The sequence below is a fragment of the Schistocerca piceifrons genome, chromosome 4, assembly GCF_021461385.2.
Source record: "Schistocerca piceifrons isolate TAMUIC-IGC-003096 chromosome 4, iqSchPice1.1, whole genome shotgun sequence".
NCBI classification, from domain to species: domain Eukaryota; kingdom Metazoa; phylum Arthropoda; class Insecta; order Orthoptera; family Acrididae; genus Schistocerca; species Schistocerca piceifrons.
The window spans coordinates 426593856-426613415 of NC_060141.1; the positions used below are offsets into that span (position 1 = coordinate 426593856).

Genomic DNA, 19560 nt, shown 5'->3' on the forward strand with positions numbered 1-19560 from the left:
TTGCGTTTGTTGTTGTAAATGGCACATTTTCTTTGCAACTAAAGTTTTGTTTTGGTGTTATTCTTTCATCTATGTTTTATTGCTGCAGTATTATTCTGTGGCAGCACCCAAAGCGAAATCCTTTGTTATAGTATCAATTCTTGCCAGTCAAACTCACAAAAATTTAACTGAAAACTAAAACAATGAAAAATTTACCAAATTCTAAAAAATTCCCATTTTTCCCCAGATGAAACATTTCTCTCATTTTCCCCAGTTTTCTCAGCTGTCCTGTGACGTATACACACTGAATGCATAACGAATGGGAAGTGAGAAAAAAGATACAAAGACTGAAAGGAGTTTTCATGGAACTGCACCTGGAAGCTGAGGAGAAGGGAGTAATAGTGAGATACACTGACAGTCAATGTATCACATTAGCCGGTACTAACCTCTCCAGGACCAACCACAGCAAGCAGTGGACTTGGTGCCCCCTTCATTGAAAAAATGAAAGCGGTGGTGGTTAGACACAGGAGATAGGTCATTTAAAACAATATTCAGGACAAAAGATGCTGACGAACATCCAGAAACTCAATGACATTCTAATGCATGTACAGAGGGAGGGGGTACTAAAGCTCTGATGGAATGGCACATGACAACTACAGGGTGTTTCAAAAATGACCGGTATATTTGAAACCCCCCCCCCATGAACCATGGACCTTGCCGTTGGTGGGGAGGCTTGCGTGCCTCAGCGATACTGATAGCCGTACCGTAGGTGCAACCACAACGGAGGGGTATCTGTTGAGAGGCCAGACAAACGTGTGGTTCCTGAAGAGGGGCAGCAGCCTTTTCAGTAGTTGCAAGGGCAACAGTCTGGATGATTGACTGATCTGGCCTTGTAACAATAACCAAAATGGCCTTGCTGTGCCGGTACTGCGAACGGCTGAAAGCAAGGGGAAACTACAGCCGTAATTTTTCCCGAGGGCATGCAGCTTTACTGTATGATTACATGATGATGGCGTCCTCTTGGGTGAAATATTCCGGAGGTAAAATAGTCCTCCATTCGGATCTCCGGGCGGGGACTACTCAAGAGGATGTCGTTATCAGGAGAAAGAAAACTGGCGTTCTACGGATCGGAGCGTGGAATGTCAGATTCCTTAATCGTGCAGGTAGGTTAGAAAATTTAAAAAGGGAAATGGATAGGTTGAAGTTAGATATAGTGGGAATTAGTGAAGTTCGGTGGCAGGAGGAACAAGACTTCTGGTCAGGTGACTACAGGGTTATAAACACAAAATCAAATAGGGGTAATGCTGGAGTAGGTTTAATAATGAATAGGAAAATAGGAATGCGGGTAAGCTACTACAAACAGCATAGTGAACGCATTATTGTGGCCAAGATAGATACGAAGCCCACACCTACTACAGTAGTACAAGTTTATATGCCAACTAGCTCTGCAGATGACGAAGAAATTGAAGAAATGTATGATGAAATAAAAGAAATTATTCAGATTGTGAAGGGAGACGAAAATTTAATAGTCATGGGTGACTGGAATTCGAGTGTAGGAAAAGGGAGAGAATGAAACATAGTAGGTGAATATGGATTGGGGGACAGAAATGAAAGAGGAAGCCGCCTGGTAGAATTTTGCACAGAGCACAACATAATCATAACTAACACTTGGTTTAAGAATCATGAAAGAAGGTTGTATACATGGAAGAACCCTGGAGATACTAAAAGGTATCAGATAGATTATATAATGGTAAGACAGAGATTTAGGAACCAGGTTTTAAATTGTAAGACATTTCCAGGGGCAGATGTGGACTCTGACCACAATCTATTGGTTATGACCTGTAGATTAAAACTGAAGAAACTGCAAAAAGGTGGGAATTTAAGGAGATGGGACCTGGATAAACTAAAAGAACCAGAGGTTGTACAGAGATTCAGGGAGAGCATAAGGGAGCAATTGACAGGAATGGGGGAAAGAAATACAGTAGAAGAAGAATGGGTAGCTTTGAGGGATGAAGTAATGAAGGCAGCAGAGGATCAAGTAGGTAAAAAGACGAGGGCTAGTAGAAATCCTTGGGTAACAGAAGAAATATTGAATTTAATTGATGAAAGGAGAAAATATAAAAATGCAGTAAGTGAAACAGGCAAAAAGGAATACAAACGTCTCAAAAATGAGATCGACAGGAAGTGCAAAATGGCGAAGCAGGGATGGCTAGAGGACAAATGTAAGGATGTAGAGGCCTATCTCACTAGGGGTAAGATAGATACCGCCTACAGGAAAATTAAAGAGACCTTTGGAGATAAGAGAACGACTTGTGTGAATATCAAGAGCTCAGATGGAAACCCTGTTCTAAGCAAAGAAGGGAAAGCAGAAAGGTGGAAGGAGTATATAGAGGGTCTATACAAGGGCGATGTACTTGAGGACAATATTATGGAAATGGAAGAGGATGTAGATGAAGATGAAATGGGAGATATGATACTGCGTGAAGAGTTTGACAGAGCACTGAAAGACCTGAGTCGAAACAAAGCCCCCGGAGTAGACAATATTCCATTGGAACTACTGACGGCCGTGGGAGAGCCAGTGCTGACAAAACTCTACCATCTGGTGAGGAAGATGTATGAGACAGGCGAAATACCCTCAGACTTCAAGAAGAATATAATAATTCCAATCCCAAAGAAAGCAGGTGTTGACAGATGTGAAAATTACCGAACTATCAGCTTAATAAGTCACAGCTGCAAAATACTAACGCAAATTCTTTACAGACGAATGGAAAAACTAGTAGAAGCCAACCTCGGGGAAGATCAGTTTGGATTCCGTAGAAACACTGGAACACGTGAGGCAATACTGACCTTACGACTTATCTTAGAACAAAGATTAAGGAAAGGCAAACCTACGTTTCTAGCATTTGTAGACTTAGAGAAAGCTTTTGACAATGTTGACTGGAATACTCTCTTTCAAATTCTAAAGGTGGCAGGGGTAAAATACAGGGAGCGAAAGGCTATTTACAATTTGTACAGAAACCAGATGGCAGTTATAAGAGTCGAGGGACATGAAAGGGAAGCAGTGGTTGGGAAGGGAGTAAGACAGGGTTGTAGCCTCTCCCCGATGTTGTTCAATCTGTATATTGAGCAAGCAGTAAAGGAAACAAAAGAAAAATTCGGAGTAGGTATTAAAATTCATGGAGAAGAAATAAAAACTTTGAGGTTCGCCGATGACATTGTAATTCTGTCAGAGACTGCAAAGGACTTGGAAGAGCAGTTGAATGGAATGGACAGTGTCTTGAAAGGAGGATATAAGATGAACATCAACAAAAGCAAAACAAGGATAATGGAATGTAGTCTAATTAAGTCGGGTGATGCTGAGGGAATTAGATTAGGAAATGAGGCACTTAAAGTAGTAAAGGAGTTTTGCTATTTGGGGAGCAAAATAACTGATGATGGTCGAAGTAGAGAGGATATAAAATGTAGGCTGGCAATGGCAAGGAAAGCGTTTCTGAAGAAGAGAAATTTGTTAACATCCAGTATTGATTTAAGTGTCAGGAAGTCATTTCTGAAAGTGTTCGTATGGAGTGTAGCCATGTATGGAAGTGAAACATGGACGATAAATAGTTTGGACAAGAAGAGAATAGAAGCTTTCGAAATGTGGTGCTACAGAAGAATGCTGAAGATTAGATGGGTAGATCACATAACTAATGAGGAAGTATTGAATAGGATTGGGGAGAAGAGAAGTTTGTGGCACAACTTGACCAGAAGAAGGGATCGGTTGGTAGGACATGTTGTGAGGCATCAAGGGATCACCAAATTAGTATTGGAGGGCAGCGTGGAGGGTAAAAATCGTAGAGGGAGACCAAGAGATGAATACACTAAGCAGATTCAGAAGGATGTAGGTTGCAGTAGGTACTGGGAGATGAAAAAGCTTGCACAGGATAGAGTAGCATGGAGAGCTGCATCAAACCAGTCTCAGGACTGAAGACCACAACAACAACATATTTGAAACGGCAATAAAAACTAAACGAGCAGCAACAACAGATGGCGCTGCAAGTGATGTGAAAGATATAGAAGACAACGCAGTCTGTGGGTGCGCCATTCTGTACGTCGTCTTTCTGCTGTAAGCGTGTGCTGTTCACAACGTGCAAGTGTGCTGTAGACAACATGGTTTATTCCTTAGAACAGAGGATTTTTCTGGTGTTGGAATTCCACCGCCTAGAACACAGTGTTGTTGCAACAAGACGAAGTTTTCAACGGAGGTTTAATGTAACCAAAGGACCGAAAAGCGATACAATAAAGGATCTGTTTGAAAAATTTCAACGGACTGGGAACGTGACGGATGAACGTGCTGGAAAGGTAGGGCAACCGCGTACGGCAACCACAGAGGGCAACGCGCAGCTAGTGCAGCAGGTGATCCAACAGCGGCCTCGGGTTTCCGTTCGCCGTGTTGCAGCTGCGGTCCAAATGATGCCAACGTCCACGTATCGTCTCATGCGCCAGAGTTTACACCTCTATCCATACAAAATCCAAACGCGGCAACCCCTCAGCGCCGCTACCATTGCTGCACGAGAGACATTCGCTAACGATATAGTGCACAGGATTGATTGACGGCGATATGCATGTGGGCAGCATTTGGTTTACTGACGAAGCTTATTTTTACCTGGACAGCTTCGTCAATAAACAGAACTGGCGCATATGGGGAACCGAAAAGCCCCATGTTGCAGTCCCATCGTCCCTGCATCCTCAAAAAGTACTGGTCTGGGCCGCCATTTCTTCCAAAGGAATCATTGGCCCATTTATCAGATCCGAAACGATTACTGCATCACGCTATCTGGACATTCTTCGTGAATTTGTGGCGGTACAAACTGCCTTAGACGACACTGCGAACACCTCGTGGTTTATGCAAGATGGTGCCTGGCCACATCGCACGGCCGACGTCTTTAATTTCCTGAATGAATATTTCGATGATCATGTGACTGCTTTGGGCTATCCGAAACATACAGGAGGCGGCGTGGATTGGCCTCCCTATTCGCCTGACATGAACCCCTGTGACTTCATTCTGTGGGGACACTTGAAAGACCAGGTGTACCGCCAGAATCCAGAAACAATTGAACAGCTGAAGCAGTACATCTCATCTGCATGTGAAACCATTCCACCTGACACGTTGTCAAAGGTTTCGGGTAATTTCATTCAGAGACTACGCCATATTATTGCTACGCATGGTGGATATGTGGAAAATATCGTACTATACAGTTTCCCAGACCGCAGCGCCATCTGTTGTTGAAAATTGTAACTACTGTAATTTCGAAAGTTTGTCTGCCTGAAAATGTACTGTTGTCCCAAGCATATTGCAACAAACGGTGTATTTCTATCGCTGCTCATTTAGTTTTTATTGCCGTTTCAAATATACCGGTCATTTTTGAAACACCCTGTAACAAATCTAGAGCAAGGAGTTCTGAAGAATACCAGACTGCTATGAGCATTAACATGGACTAATGAAGCATGTAAAAATGGCTACCAGTTTGGTGAACCAGGATGCAGGTATAGTACAGACTGGGTTCAACTGACTAGACACAAGGATGACAGCAGAAAGATTCCTACAGATGCTGACAAACAGTTCAGGGGACACCTAAGCTGAAGTACTGGAATTACATGAAACAATACACCACAAGATGCAAGGGCAATTACCTTCCACCCAGCTGCCACCAAGACAGTTTCTGGACAGCATAAGTAATAAGCAAAAGGAGTAGGCAGCTACACTCAAGCTTACTGCTTCCCCGGAAGAAAAGCCCTACCACTATTTTACCAACTCGCGAGAGTAAACGTTAGCACTGACTGCACTCTCCTCCTTGTGCTAGTCAGCTTCCCAGTATCAAGCCCTCATGCCCAGTATGAATTCTATACAACTCATCTTAACCCAGTGAGCTGGGAGACCGAAAATAATGCACGTCAGAATGAAAGAGGTACAAGAGATTTCATAACGAGGAAAAAACCATGTACTAATTGATATCAGCAGACGAATTTCATTGCTGCTATCGAGAACAAGTCACCATATGTCCATCCCAAGTGATTCAGACAGCCACAGGAGCATGTGAGATAAAATAATTTTTAGGAGGGACAGCAGCAGAATGATGCCTGTGGGACATGCTAGCATTGCAACTTTATTTTCAGACGGCGGATCCACACTACATATTCTATATACGACCCAGTGGGTCTTGTGAGCTATGATAAGCTGGGCAACCTAAGGACACAGAATGGTTGGAGCTGTAAACAGTATGATTTGTGTTATTTCAGGGTCAACTTTCCATCCTGCAGCTACCATAACGGAAGCTACAATTTTAAACACAACATATCCCATGCTATAGTGGACTGATAAACATTTAGATGCACTATCTGCCCAAAACTTAACCCTTCTAATAGTGTCTCAGAATGCAACCTCTGTAACTCTCTGGATGAGGTAATACAAGTGCAGACAGGGTTTATTAGTGTGGAGTGGCCATTCTTAACAAAGGAGTACTTTAATAAACTGAAAATTTTACCATATGTTAAACCAATTTCCAATGCCATATTATCACATATTGATCTCATTAAATCAAAATCATCTTATTTGACACACAATTTTAATTATTCTTAAAAAAATCCAATAGACACAGCTTTCAAGCATACTAAAAGCTCCCAAAAATTATGTAAATAAATTTCAAAACATAATGGTTTCAAACAACAGCACTTTTGTACAATACACTTCAAACTAAAATTAGGCAATTCAATGAACTAAATGTGTTTTCAGCTTAGTCTAGTACCTTCCACTGATACAGAGTGATGCCTTCACATTGAAACAATTTAAACTGGCTTATACAACTTCAAAACATCACAAATTGAAAGTGAGCATAGATAGTGTTGCAGCTGGAAATACATACCCAGCTACCAGTTCGTATAGTCACATAAATTTCATGGCCTTCCTTTTTATTATTATTATACACAGTCATACATACAAGCCACAAACATACCTCTTAGTAAGTTCTGATTCTGAATATTCTCCAGCTGGTTTTAAGGTGTGTACACTGCAAGAAATTTGTATGTGTTCCATGTGCTGGAAGTATTCAGTACATGCATGCAAAGTGTTTTGGCAAAAATGGCTTTGATTTAAAACATGTCAAACTGAAAAAAAAGTTATTTTCTCATAATTGTCACAGCAATTTATGTCCATTTCTTTCTGTTTTGTAACAGATGTGGTGTGTTTATGGCCTACTTGAGGCTCTGATTGAGAACAGGTCATAGAGAGAAAAAAAGTTATGTAAGTATGTGTTTATTTGCATTTATAAGTTTAGTTTCAACGAATATTGTATCTACAATCTATTCTTTACTTTGATTCTTTTTTTTTAATTAAATAGAGTTTCTATAGAAAAAATTTAGGCTTAATACATTGGTAGGGTAAGCATAATACACTAGTGACATTTAAAGACACCTTACTAAATTGATTTAACGAGTAAAACTGAAGAAAGTGAAGAAAAACATCACCCATCAAAATGACCGGTAATGGTCCTTGCAGGTAGTTTGCTAATGCCTGTCCTACTAGAGTTAGAGAGATGTGAGTCAAATTAAAGTAATAATGTCTGCTGCTCTTCTCATTCGGCAGTTTTATGATGTTCATAGCCTTATTTAATAAGATACAATTTTTTTTAACAAAATGTTGTACATACACAAGTTCTGAATTGTTACATTCAAATAGTTTTTGATGTTACCAACAGAACTGAAAAACACACACACACACACACACACACACACACACACACACACATACAAAACCAATTTTGTTTTAATTTAAGGACATTTCATATAAAAATAAAAGTTATGGATAATCAAACAAAGGATCTCCCAGTTGGAATACACACACACAAAACCAATTTTGTTTTAATTTAAGGACATTTCATATAAAAATAAAAGTTATGGATAATCAAACAAAGGATCTCCCAGTTGGAATATCAACAAGGTAATGAAAAGACAGATTGCTAATTAGTATAAAGATGACATGTTAAATTGCCTCTCTGCAACGTAACATGTCACCTTCATTGTAAGTAGCAATGTATGTTTTCCTTACACAGTTAAAGTTATGGAAAAGTCCTTTCTTCTTTTCCCACATTTTTCTTGACATTATCACATTACTTTTGTGCGTAAACTGCAAATAATCTGGTCACAATTTTTTTATATTCCTGATGGCTGTACTGGGAATCTTGGAAATGATTTTCAAGCCTCTTCAAAATCCAGTTTATATTCCATACCCATGGACTGAGTATACCTCAGAGCCAATATATCTGTAACACATGGATCTCCTACATTATTCTCCAGGCGAACTGATTTATAATACAGAACTTCAGAGAAGTCTTTAAAAAGTGATGAGATACATATTTCATACTGGCACTGCTTGCTACAACTTGTTTTCTTTACTACATGAACATAATTAGCTGGGAAATACAGAACTGTTTCTCTTTCAGCATTTAGTTGTGTAATGCACACTACCTCATTCCATTCTTGTGCGTCCTTCAGGTAAATATTTAATATCATACCACTTGCTATGCTGCTGTTGTAACACATTTGACAGAAGTGCATTTTCGTTAGGTTAACAACCATCACTACAAAATATTTTACTTTTGTCAGAATGTTTTAACTGTGTGTCTAAAAAACCTGTAATGAAAGTTGTGTCTAAAAAACCTGTAATGAAAGTTGCATCTAGCCTTCCTTCCTACTACTCCATGTAAAATATAACCTTCCACTGCACCATCGGTAAGTTATAAAATTGTAACAGTTTAAAATAAAGACAACTGACGAGGGTTGCAGACACTAATTGCACTGCACTGCTTGTACATCTCCAGCAAACACACAACACTTTCCTGCTACAGCTGCATATATATATATATATATATATATATATATATATATATATATATATATATATATATATACACACACACTTGTAAAGTGGCGGCAGAACACACACACAAAAGACGGTTATAATTAGCAAGCTTTTGGAGTCAGTGGCTCGTTCTTCAGGCAGAAGGGTTGAAGGGGACAGAAGAGGGGTGAAGGAAAGGGACTGGAGATGGCTAGGAAAAGGGGTAGATTTCGGGTAAGTCACCCTGAACTGCACAGTAAGTCTCTCCCTCGTAGCATAGGGGCTCCATCACTTGTTACACTGGTCAGGAGTACCCATTTTAAACCCATTGACTCTCTCACGTTTTCCATGGCTAGAAAAATATCCAAATGCGTGGTTGTGTCTTAATGGTATAAGATCGAGAAACTCTTCTGTGACATGGATCTTGTAATCGACACCTCGAATGAATATGACGAGCTTAGATAAGTCCGTAACGTCCGCGGACTTGTCAAGGGCGATAGAAAGTGAAATGAAGTTTGCCGCTCTCTCCATTAATTGCTGCTCCATATCTGAGACCATATCTTAGACTCTGTCAGCAACAGTTTGAGGCGAAAGAGCTATTTTTTCAAATTTTCCCATGAGGTCTGGTGGACAAATGCAAGCCACCGAGTCGACCAGGCAATTCTTGATGAGATTCCCAGCAGCAAAGGGTTTCCATGCTTTCCCTATTCTCGGCGATCATTTGTAACTTGCGCACAAACTTTGCCCACCTGTTTCCTGCTCGTACCACGCCAAAAACGAACATACAATTAATTTTGTACAATCCTGTTTTTGAAACACTTTTATCACTTTAACAATTAATTGTTTCATTCATTGAAACTCAAATAAAAAACTAACAAAAAAAGATTGATTTTAGATACGTTTTCCCGCAGTTCCGCTGAAATGGACAGCGATGTGTGGTCGCAAAATAAATTTTTATTTATTGCAATATTTGTGTACATCGGCATGGCAAGGCTCGGCGGGCGGTCTCCATGGCCAGCTAAGCGACACTGCTCGGCCACTGCGACAACATCCGAATTAGCCCGGGGCACTGGCTGCTGGCGCTAGCGCCCCAGGGGCGCAGTTTGGACGAACCTGTTGAGGAAATGGTTGGTATCTTTGATATGGGAGGATAGATTACAGGTAATAGCCTGAAGGTGTTGGCTCGTGAGAGCAGAGATTCTCTCAGTGGTTGCACAGTACAATGAGGTGTCCTGGGTGGTTGGGTTTATGGATTTTGGGAAGAATGTAGTAGTCTGGGGAGTTGCAGAGGTAAGGAGAGAGACTCAGGGGAAAGGTCTGGGATGAGCCTAAGGATTAGAGGAGAGACTGGAAATCCTGTTGTATTTCTGGAATGGGGTCACTGTGGCAGGTTTTATTGGTGGATGAATCTTACAATTAGCAGAGTCCTTCTAACAGGTAATCCCTGTAGTTCAAAATCACAGTGGTGGCACCTTTGTTGTCAGGTAGTATTATACGACAGTGGTTTGAAAAGTTCTCAGAACAGAATAGAAAAAAAGTACTTACATCATTGAAACTTTGTTTTAGTTTTCAATGTAGTCTCCTTGTAGATTAATGAACTTAGTTCAACAATGTTCCAGTGCCTTGATCCCATCTAGAAAATGCATTTTCTACGGGCCTGCAAAATAGTTGTCAACTCCAGCTATCAATTCTTCGTTTTAAGTGAATCTTCGCCCACCAAGAAAAATGTTCAGTTCTGGGAAGAGATGGAAGTCTGACTGAGCCATATCAGGTGAATAAGGTGGGTGTGGCAATAATTCATACCTTAGTTCATGTAATTTTGCCATGGCAATGGCATGTATGTGGGTGTGCATTGTCTTGATGGAAGATGACTTTCTTCCTTGCTAAATACGACCTTTTTTCGCTTATCTTCTGTTGCAATTTGTCCAGGAGGTTAGCATAGTATTCTCCGGTAATTGTTTGCCCAGTGGGGAGATAATCTACAAACATAATCCCCTTTGCATCCCAGAACACCGATGCCATGATCTTTCCCAATGAAGGAATTGTCTTTGCTTTCTTTGGTGTCGGAGAATCAGCAAGTTTCCACTGCTTTTACTGTTGTTTTGTCTCTGGGGTATAGTAGTGCACACAAATTTCATTTGTGGTCACAAGCCAGTGCAAAAAATCTTGTTCGTTTCTCCTAAAATGGGCCAAATGTTGTTCCGATATGTCCATTCTCATGCGTTTTTGATCCAGTGTCAATAGTCGCGGCACCCATCTATTCTTTCATTTCTAATTCTTGACTTAAAGTATGATATACCCTTTCAGATGGCATCTGGCAAGCAAGAGCAACATCATGCACTACCAACTGATGATCCTGAATGATTATTTTGTGCACTTTTGCAAAGATTTCTGGAGTACTGACACATCTTGGTCGACCACTGAACGGATCATCATCTACGCTCTCCCAACCAAATTTAATTCATTTGTCCACTTGGCAACAGTTGAATATGAAGGAGTGGAGTCCACCAGTGTATTCTGGAAATTGTCATGAATGTCCTTTGCTTTCATATCTTTCTTTACAAAGTACCTAATCACTGCTCGAATCTTGATTTTTTCCATCTCCGCAAATCACTATGTGGGAACAACAACAGAACCATATCACCGCCACAGCTCTCTTCCAAGAGCACTGACGTGGCACATGTTCACAGGCAACAGTCCAAGGAATATCACATGAACAACTCGTTGCGCTAGTGCTGACCTCTCGTGGTGATTCCAAGAACTTTTCAAAACACCCTCCTAAGGTTATGATAAGTTTTTTAGTTGGTGGATTGCAGTTCTTTCTGTAGAAGTATCATTAGCTTCCATGTTAAGGGATTTCGGGTAAGTCCTTTGGAATACTTCTGTGGGACTAACATCATTTGGAGGAAAGGTTCAGTACTACTTCAGGTCTGTTTAGGGAAGAAAATCAGTCATGCCCTTTCGAAAACAATCTTCCTGGATTTTGCCTTAAGCAATTTTGGCAAACCACGGCAATCCTCAATCTGGATTGCTGGACAGTATTTGAAAGGTCTTTCTCTCAAATGACAGCCCAGTGTGCTAACCACTGCACCGCATCACTCATCTGGGGTTACGTTAAGGACAAAGTGTTTTCATCAGTTCCTGATGTGCAAATTGTTATGGCACAAATGCTGCTGAAGTAGTGGAGAAGAGATGTTGGCAACGGCATGAAGAGAAACTGATTACCACCTGAGATGTTAAATGGGCACCAAACGGAGCACAGGTGGAAATGTGGGCTACCGTGTGCAACAAACTGTATAACTGTATCCAATATAGTTTCTCAGAAATAAATTTTTGTAATACAGGAACAAATTTATGCTTACTCTGTATAATACTGCTGAAAGAGCATGAGATTTTCTGTTGTTTCTTTGGTAATAATTTTGTTTAAGTTAGTTGGTTCATTGGAAACACCCATAGTGTGGTTGTATATAAACTAACTACAATGACAGATTTCGTGCAAGTCAAAAATTGGTTGGAATTTAGATAAGACCACTGTCTTAAGAATTAAAGTTATCTTCTTTTGGTATCAATGTTACTTTACATCATGTTCTGTTAGTCGGAGTTATTCCTTTTGGACTGTGTGGCGACAAGTATAGTCATGCTATGTCCAACAGCAGCACAAGTAAAGCAAAGATACCTTTGTGCCACACACTGCCCCAAGGAACATCAACGACCCGAATGTCCAACATAACTATAATGTCCGGACTAAATTTATGGTATTTGTAATGGTATTCATTTTATCTGTTAAAATGTTAGACCAAGTCCAAGTTAGAGTCACTGAATATTAAGAGAAGAATATATTGTGTGTTTATCTTCAAGTTGTTGAACTACGCCTTTAACAGAATTGTAAATTAACAAGAAACTCATGACACACGCTCCTTGTAGATTGTGGAGCATTATCATATATTGAGCATGAAAAACTGGGGTTGCCAGTTACGTGTCTATGGTAGTTCAGTATATTGGCAACTACAGGTATCTACAGTCACAGATGAAGCAATTGCTCAGTTAGCTCCATAATGCTGAATGGGAACCATTCAAGAGTTTTTCATGACATAGAAGAAGGAAAATACAGACTGTTTAAGAGCCATGAACTCTTGCATTACACCACATAACTGCAAAGAATATTATGTATCATTCATTTCTTCAGAGGCAACACACAGTATCAAAAGTCTTCACTGCACATAAAACATACAACATTTACTGCCCACAAAATTACAATTTTGAGAACTGACTCCACATATTTCCTTCTTCTATGTTATTAAAAAAATTCTTAAATTGTTTCCATTCAGCAGCATGGAGCTAACTGAGCAATCTTTTCATCTGCGACTGGAGGTCACTTGTCACCAATATACTGAACTATCATACACACGTAACTGGCAACCCAGTTTTTCACACTCAATGTATGAAGCTGCTCCACAATCAATAGAAGACAGATGGAAGCTGCTGATCACAGAGGAAGAACAAAATTATTGCTGCCACGTAGTATTACATTTTTACGATTTCTTGATATTTGGCACCAGACAAACAGCACATCAATAATATGCTAAATCTGCATCTTAATATTACAAAAATATAGATGTAAAGGTGTCAATAAAAATCAATACTTTTATTTGTATTTTATGTACAAACATGTCAATACTTTTTAATAAAGTCACCACTTTATTCTGCAAGTTTCACAACCTCCTTGTGTACTATGATGCCTGGAACTTTAGGCAACTTCTTATTGAATTTTACAGTAAGTTTGTCCTCACTTTCTGCGCTACAACAACAGTTTTGGTATTCTGCCACAATCTTTTTACGCAGTCGTTTCACTGGTATCTCACCACCTTTAGATCGTACTACTTCCAATATTGCTTCATTCCATTGAAACTTCTGTAAGCCATTAGTGTTCTCAGCTGCGACACACTCAACTGCACATATTTCTTCAACCTGTTCGTCACCTGTAGGGACAACAATAATAAAATTTTATAAGCAGCAGCCATCAAAAACCTAGATTCTAGTGTACATTTCAAAATACTCTTTTTGGAAAAGTAACTGTCACTATCTATGGTGTCATTCTTATACTGATAATGACTCACTGGCCACTCCATGACAGATGAGTGAGGACACGGTATTGATCAAGGGCATGACTAACACAAAATTAGTTACGCCACTCATTTATTTATTGGTTTCCTAGCATTAGATTAATATGGAATTACATTTTGCTATATAAACATACACTGAAGGGAAAAATTCTGATATCTATCATCTTTTAATCACTACACTTTTCTCAGTAAACTGCAGAGTACACTGCCTTACACCTGAGCATTTTGATACTTCAATTCTTTTCCTTCCTATTCATCTGACCTCAATCAGTGATATTAGTGTGTGCAAATCAGTGAACTGTTCCATTTCATATCTCTGCAATGTGTTATACCCAGGTTTTTGTAGGAGTTGGCCGATTCCAACAGTGACTCATTGATATAGTCATAGGATACTACTTTTTTTCATTTTGTGAAGTGCAAAATTTTACATTTCTGAACATTTAGAGCAAGTTGCAAATATCTCTGCACCAAGTTGAAATCTTATCAATAATGTAAAATCAGATGACAATTATTTACTTACTGTTAGTGTGAAACACTTTGACAAATGTGGCAGATCATTTTGAACTATGGAGGTTTCCATTTATTTACTGTGATGCTCACAGAATATCCAGTTTAATTTTATATTTCAAAAAATGGAAAATGCAGGATGGAATAACAATACTGCAAAAATCCAACACAATCTCCAGTCCCTCCTCAAATCCTTAGGCCCATCCTATAACCAACCAACCTACCAACCTACCCCCCTCCATCAGTGCCCACACTCCTATCTTCTACGTGCTTCCTAAAGTCCATAAACCGAACTACCCAGGATGCCCCATTATGGCTGGTTACTGTGCCCCCAATGAGAGATTATCCGCTCCTGCAGGTCAATACCATCAGCCTATTACCTGTAACCTACCCCACTCCCTCCAATATAAAAAACACCAACCATTTCCTTCACTGATTCTCCACAGTTCCTGTCCCTTCACCACACAAACCCCTGCTCATCACTGTCAATGACACCTCCCTCTTTATTAACATCTCCAGTGCCTACAGTCTAGCTCCTATTGACACTGCCTTTCCCATCGCCTGACATCAAACCTACAACCTCCTTCGTGGTCACCTCACATTCTTACTTTTTCTGTGAAGGCATCACCACCTGGCACCACCCTATGCAAACCTATTCATGGTCCACGTAGATGAATCCTTCCTAACCACCCAAATCCCTCACCTGGTTCAGATCTACTGATGACATTTTCATGATCTGGACTGAGAGTGAAGACATCCTATCCATATTCCTCCAGAACATTGACACCTTCTCCATTTGCTTCACCTGCCCCCCCCCCCCCCCCCCCGCTCAACTCAACCTCCTTGATGTTACATGTTACCTCTACTTTAAGAGTGTCTTCATCAGTACCTTGATCCACATCAAACCTACCAACCACTAGCAATATCTCCACTTCAACAGCTGCCACCCATTCTATACCAGAAGTCCCTTCCATTCAGCCTAGTCACCCACGGCCATCACATTAGTGAAGATGAGCAGTCCCCCCCCCCCCCCCCCCCCCCAAATATACCAAAAGTCTCACTCAGGCTTCACAAACCAATACTCCCCGAACCTTGTACAGAAACAGATCTCTAGTGACAAGGAGCACTCCCCTCATGACTCAGCACCACATAGGACTGGAGCAACTGGATCAGATTCTCTGCCAGGGCCCTGAAATGAGGAATATCCATTCCACTACATACACAGTGGTACTCCACTGCCCTCTGAACCTACCCAATATTCTTTTTCATCCCTACCCCACCTCTGCTCCCTAAAGCTTGCCTCATGGCTCATATCCCTCCTGTAACTGACCTAGATGCAAGACCTGTCTCATACATCCTCCCACCATGACCTACTCCAGTCCAGTTGCAGACATCACCTATCGCATCAAAGACAGGACTATCGGCCAAAGCTGTCATGTGACCTGCAAACTAAGCTGCAACCACTGTGCCGCTTTCTACATGCGCCTCACAACCAATTATCAGTATGCTTACATGAACTGCATCAAAAAACTGTGGCTGAGACAGCTGGACCACCGAGGTGCTGAAAATGCTGCTCAACTCAATGTGCTTCACTTCAATGACTGCTTCACACTATAGTCACATGGACTCATCCAACCAACACCACCTTTTCTGAATCTTACATTCCTGAAGCCCCGTCACCCAAACCTTCTGTAGTCCCTGTTCTACAACCACCTGTTCCCTTCCCTGTACCCACTCCAGCACTACTCAGCCTTCTATTCCACCTGGGCACTCACTCACTAGTCTCTCTCTCTCTCTCTCTCTCTCTCTCTCTCTCTCTCTCTCTCCCTCCCTCCCTCCTCCCTGCTCCTTTACTTCCCTCTCCAAAACCTTCCCACTGCACCTAGCAGTCCTACCCTGTCCTAACTGCCACCCTACATCTCCCATAAAGCAGCACTATACCTTCTACTACCCTTCCCCTACTATCCCTCCTCCTTGTTCTTTTCTACTTTAGAAGAAAGCCTTTTGGTCGAATGCTCAAATGTACAGCAGCTCAAATGTTGTGGCTCTGCGACTAAATGTCTCCTTTTAATTTTATTTTTAAAATAATATCAGCAGTAGTACTTGTTTAGGAAGGGATGCCATGAAGTACGTCACTGCATCTTCAGACAGAAAGCATGTTTTTAATGAGTAAAACTGGATGTTGCTCTTCCATTAAATTACTTCGTCGTATTTTCTTTTTATTCTAACTCATCTGCAATTATAAAAAGTGAACAGCAGATTGTTGACATCATGAACAACACATATTAACAAAATGAGGATGTCTGCATTTCTACTTGAAGTTTCTGCTACCAATAAATGTCTGATTATGCAACAACATTACAATTTATTTTCTGCAACACATTCTAAAATCTACAAGCCTTTATCAACAATGAACTAAAAGTAAAGAATTTTAATTCACAGCCAGCTGCAAACGTTCTGATCCAACATCTCTTCAGCAGCTTGCATGTCAAATTTATGCTTTTTTCTCACAAGACTGGGTGGACCCTGTCCCTGACTTCCACATGTTGAAAAAAATGGAAGAAAGTTGCCAGGAACCAAATCTTACATTTTCACATCAGCAACCTGTGATGGTAACATCTAGCCTGTGAATCACTGAATAATCGACACAAATTTTTCTATTGAAATCAGTCAGATCAACAGATTTAAACAAAATAGTGTGATTTCCTCCTCAATCTATTACATGATGTGCAGACCTAACAGTTTGCCTCTGCTGGAAACAAAAGGCAAAATCTCCATCTCTGCCTCAGCCCATGGGCATATTTGGCACCCTTGGTGTGCTGTGTAACTGATGTAAAAAGCTTGCTTATTGTCTATTAAACGTGTGAAATATGAGAGCGTTATGCTGTTAAAATTTATGTGGATCTAGAAAACAAATAATGCTATGATTATTTAAAATCCAATTGTGACTATGTCTGTGTGGTCACAACAGGGTCCTTATCTGTCTAACCTGTGCAGTGTCAAACGCAGAACAGCCACACGGCTTTGTCACACTGAACAGTACTGTTATGGGATAAAAAATGGAACAGTTGGTCAGGGCAAAACAAAGTTAACTATCACAAACAACGCACTGACCAAGATCGACATAATTAACAAAATCTGAGGCTGTCAACTCAGATCAGGATCTAAGACTGGCCCAATGTAAATTGTGAAATTTAGGCAATTTTACATGCAAGAAAATGGAGAACAGATTTGGTTAAAAAACTGTCATGATTTTTTTTCAAATGTTGTGGGTATGATATATATGAGAGCAAAATTTGTTTCAAAATTAAAACTTTGATTCATTATGGATGTGGAACATTGCAACAGTGATGAATAAAGGTTTCCTGAAATACTGCAACCAGTCGCCTTTTTTGCACATCAACACACCCCTCTCCCATATGCCTACATAAATTAACATTTCGTTAAACAAAGACACATGCTAAGCACGGATGTTTAATTTCTAAGCAATAACCAATATTAATTAAGTCTGCCCCAACACATTGTTTTAACATAATTTTAGCCATGCCTTTTGATTTATTTACATTCTGTAATGCATGTGGGAGTTGCCATGTATTGCAAAGTTTGTGTATTGCTATAGATTTACTGTTACTAGAAAATATACATTTTGTTTTCCACGGTATGTTTTCCAGAGTAACGTGTATCAGGAATAAACCAATGAATGTTAATAACTGTAAGTCAATCTCATGATATAAATAATTCTTGTAATATTCAGTGTTTGGTGGTTCGTTTTTATATCCTGCCACTGCCACATGACACCCAAAATTCCCAAACATTAGTTATGTGCACCATCTGATGGTGAAACGCTTTGCGATTCAAAACCAGTCTGATAAACAAAAACTGAAGAATAACAGAAGGAAATTGGTTGCATTTATTTCTGGAAAACTCTGCTCCAAAATTGTCTAACTTCAAACAAAAACAGTGACACATGCATGTTGCTCAGGGGACACTGGATGAAGTCTACAACAGTGCATGCAGAACTACTGAAACTTGTCATAACAGATGATACAATATGTCAGATATGTTCTCTAAACCAAGGCTCAGTAGTCCTGGTGGATGCATTCTAGGTGCCAAAAATGAAGACTCCTCGCGTATAGTCAAAAGTGAAAGTTTTTCTCATTTGTTTATTCAATTTTAATGGCACAGTGCACAACGAGTTCTTCGCACAAGTGTGAACGATCAGTGTGAGTGCTTACAAGTTCAGTGTCTTTTGTGTGAAGCAATCCAGATGATTAGAAGGGAAATAAAATATTAAAAGAAGACTGAATCTGTGGCAAAACAATTAATGGTTTTTGCACCATAACGCACCTGCTTGCACTCTGTTGCTTGTTTGTGATTTTGTTAAATAATTACTTTCACTACCAGCTCAACAAATGAAGATGTGATGCATTCCTTCCAATTGGCTGTTTTATGTGTAGTATGAGAGACTACATAACTGAGAACACGGGCTACTTAAGAATTCACCATTGAGAATGCTAGGTAGGTAGGTAGGCAGGCAGGCAGGAGTTTAATATCATGTTGATGTCAATGGAAACATACCATTGCTTACAAATGATCAAGCTCATTACAAAGTTTTGCAAAGATTTAAATCAACTGTGAATTGTAGATTGATAGTCTCATTAAAACCCAAAGTTTTAAAATTGTGTCTACAGACAAATTGGCCACTGAATTTTGAAGAAAGCTTATCAAGAGGTTACCAAATTAGCAGAGAATTCTATACTGCTACCATGCAGTCAATTAAATGATTTTAAATATTTCAAGAGTGAGTGAGTGTCACATTCAGAAGGTGTCCTAGTTTTGAACCATTCTGTGCACTAACTACTGGGAGCCAATGAGCTGTGGTATTCTCCCAGGCATGTTGCTTTTAACATTGAACAATGACAGCTCGTTCAGGTTGTGCTTTGCCCACCTTTCAGTGGCAATACGATTTTACTCATTGTTGCCTGCAGCAACATTCTGCAATGTTTGGTAAAATGGGAGGTGCCCCCACTCCCCAGGCATGCATAGGGAAACATGCTCTCCATACATGCCCCCCTT

At 40.1% G+C, this 19560-nt stretch overlaps 1 protein-coding gene across 1 annotated transcript in view; it reads right to left on the reverse strand.

Annotated features, from left to right (window-relative positions):
- Positions 1-13478: 13478 nt before the first annotated feature.
- The window catches only part of LOC124794925 (cell growth-regulating nucleolar protein), a 66563-nt gene continuing 60481 nt past the window's right edge, over positions 13479-19560 (reverse strand). Inside the window, exon 5 of the mRNA XM_047258633.1 lies at positions 13479-13833. Within this exon, the coding sequence (XP_047114589.1) occupies positions 13553-13833 (281 nt within the window). The 3' untranslated portion in view covers positions 13479-13552. The remainder of the gene's footprint in view (positions 13834-19560) is intronic.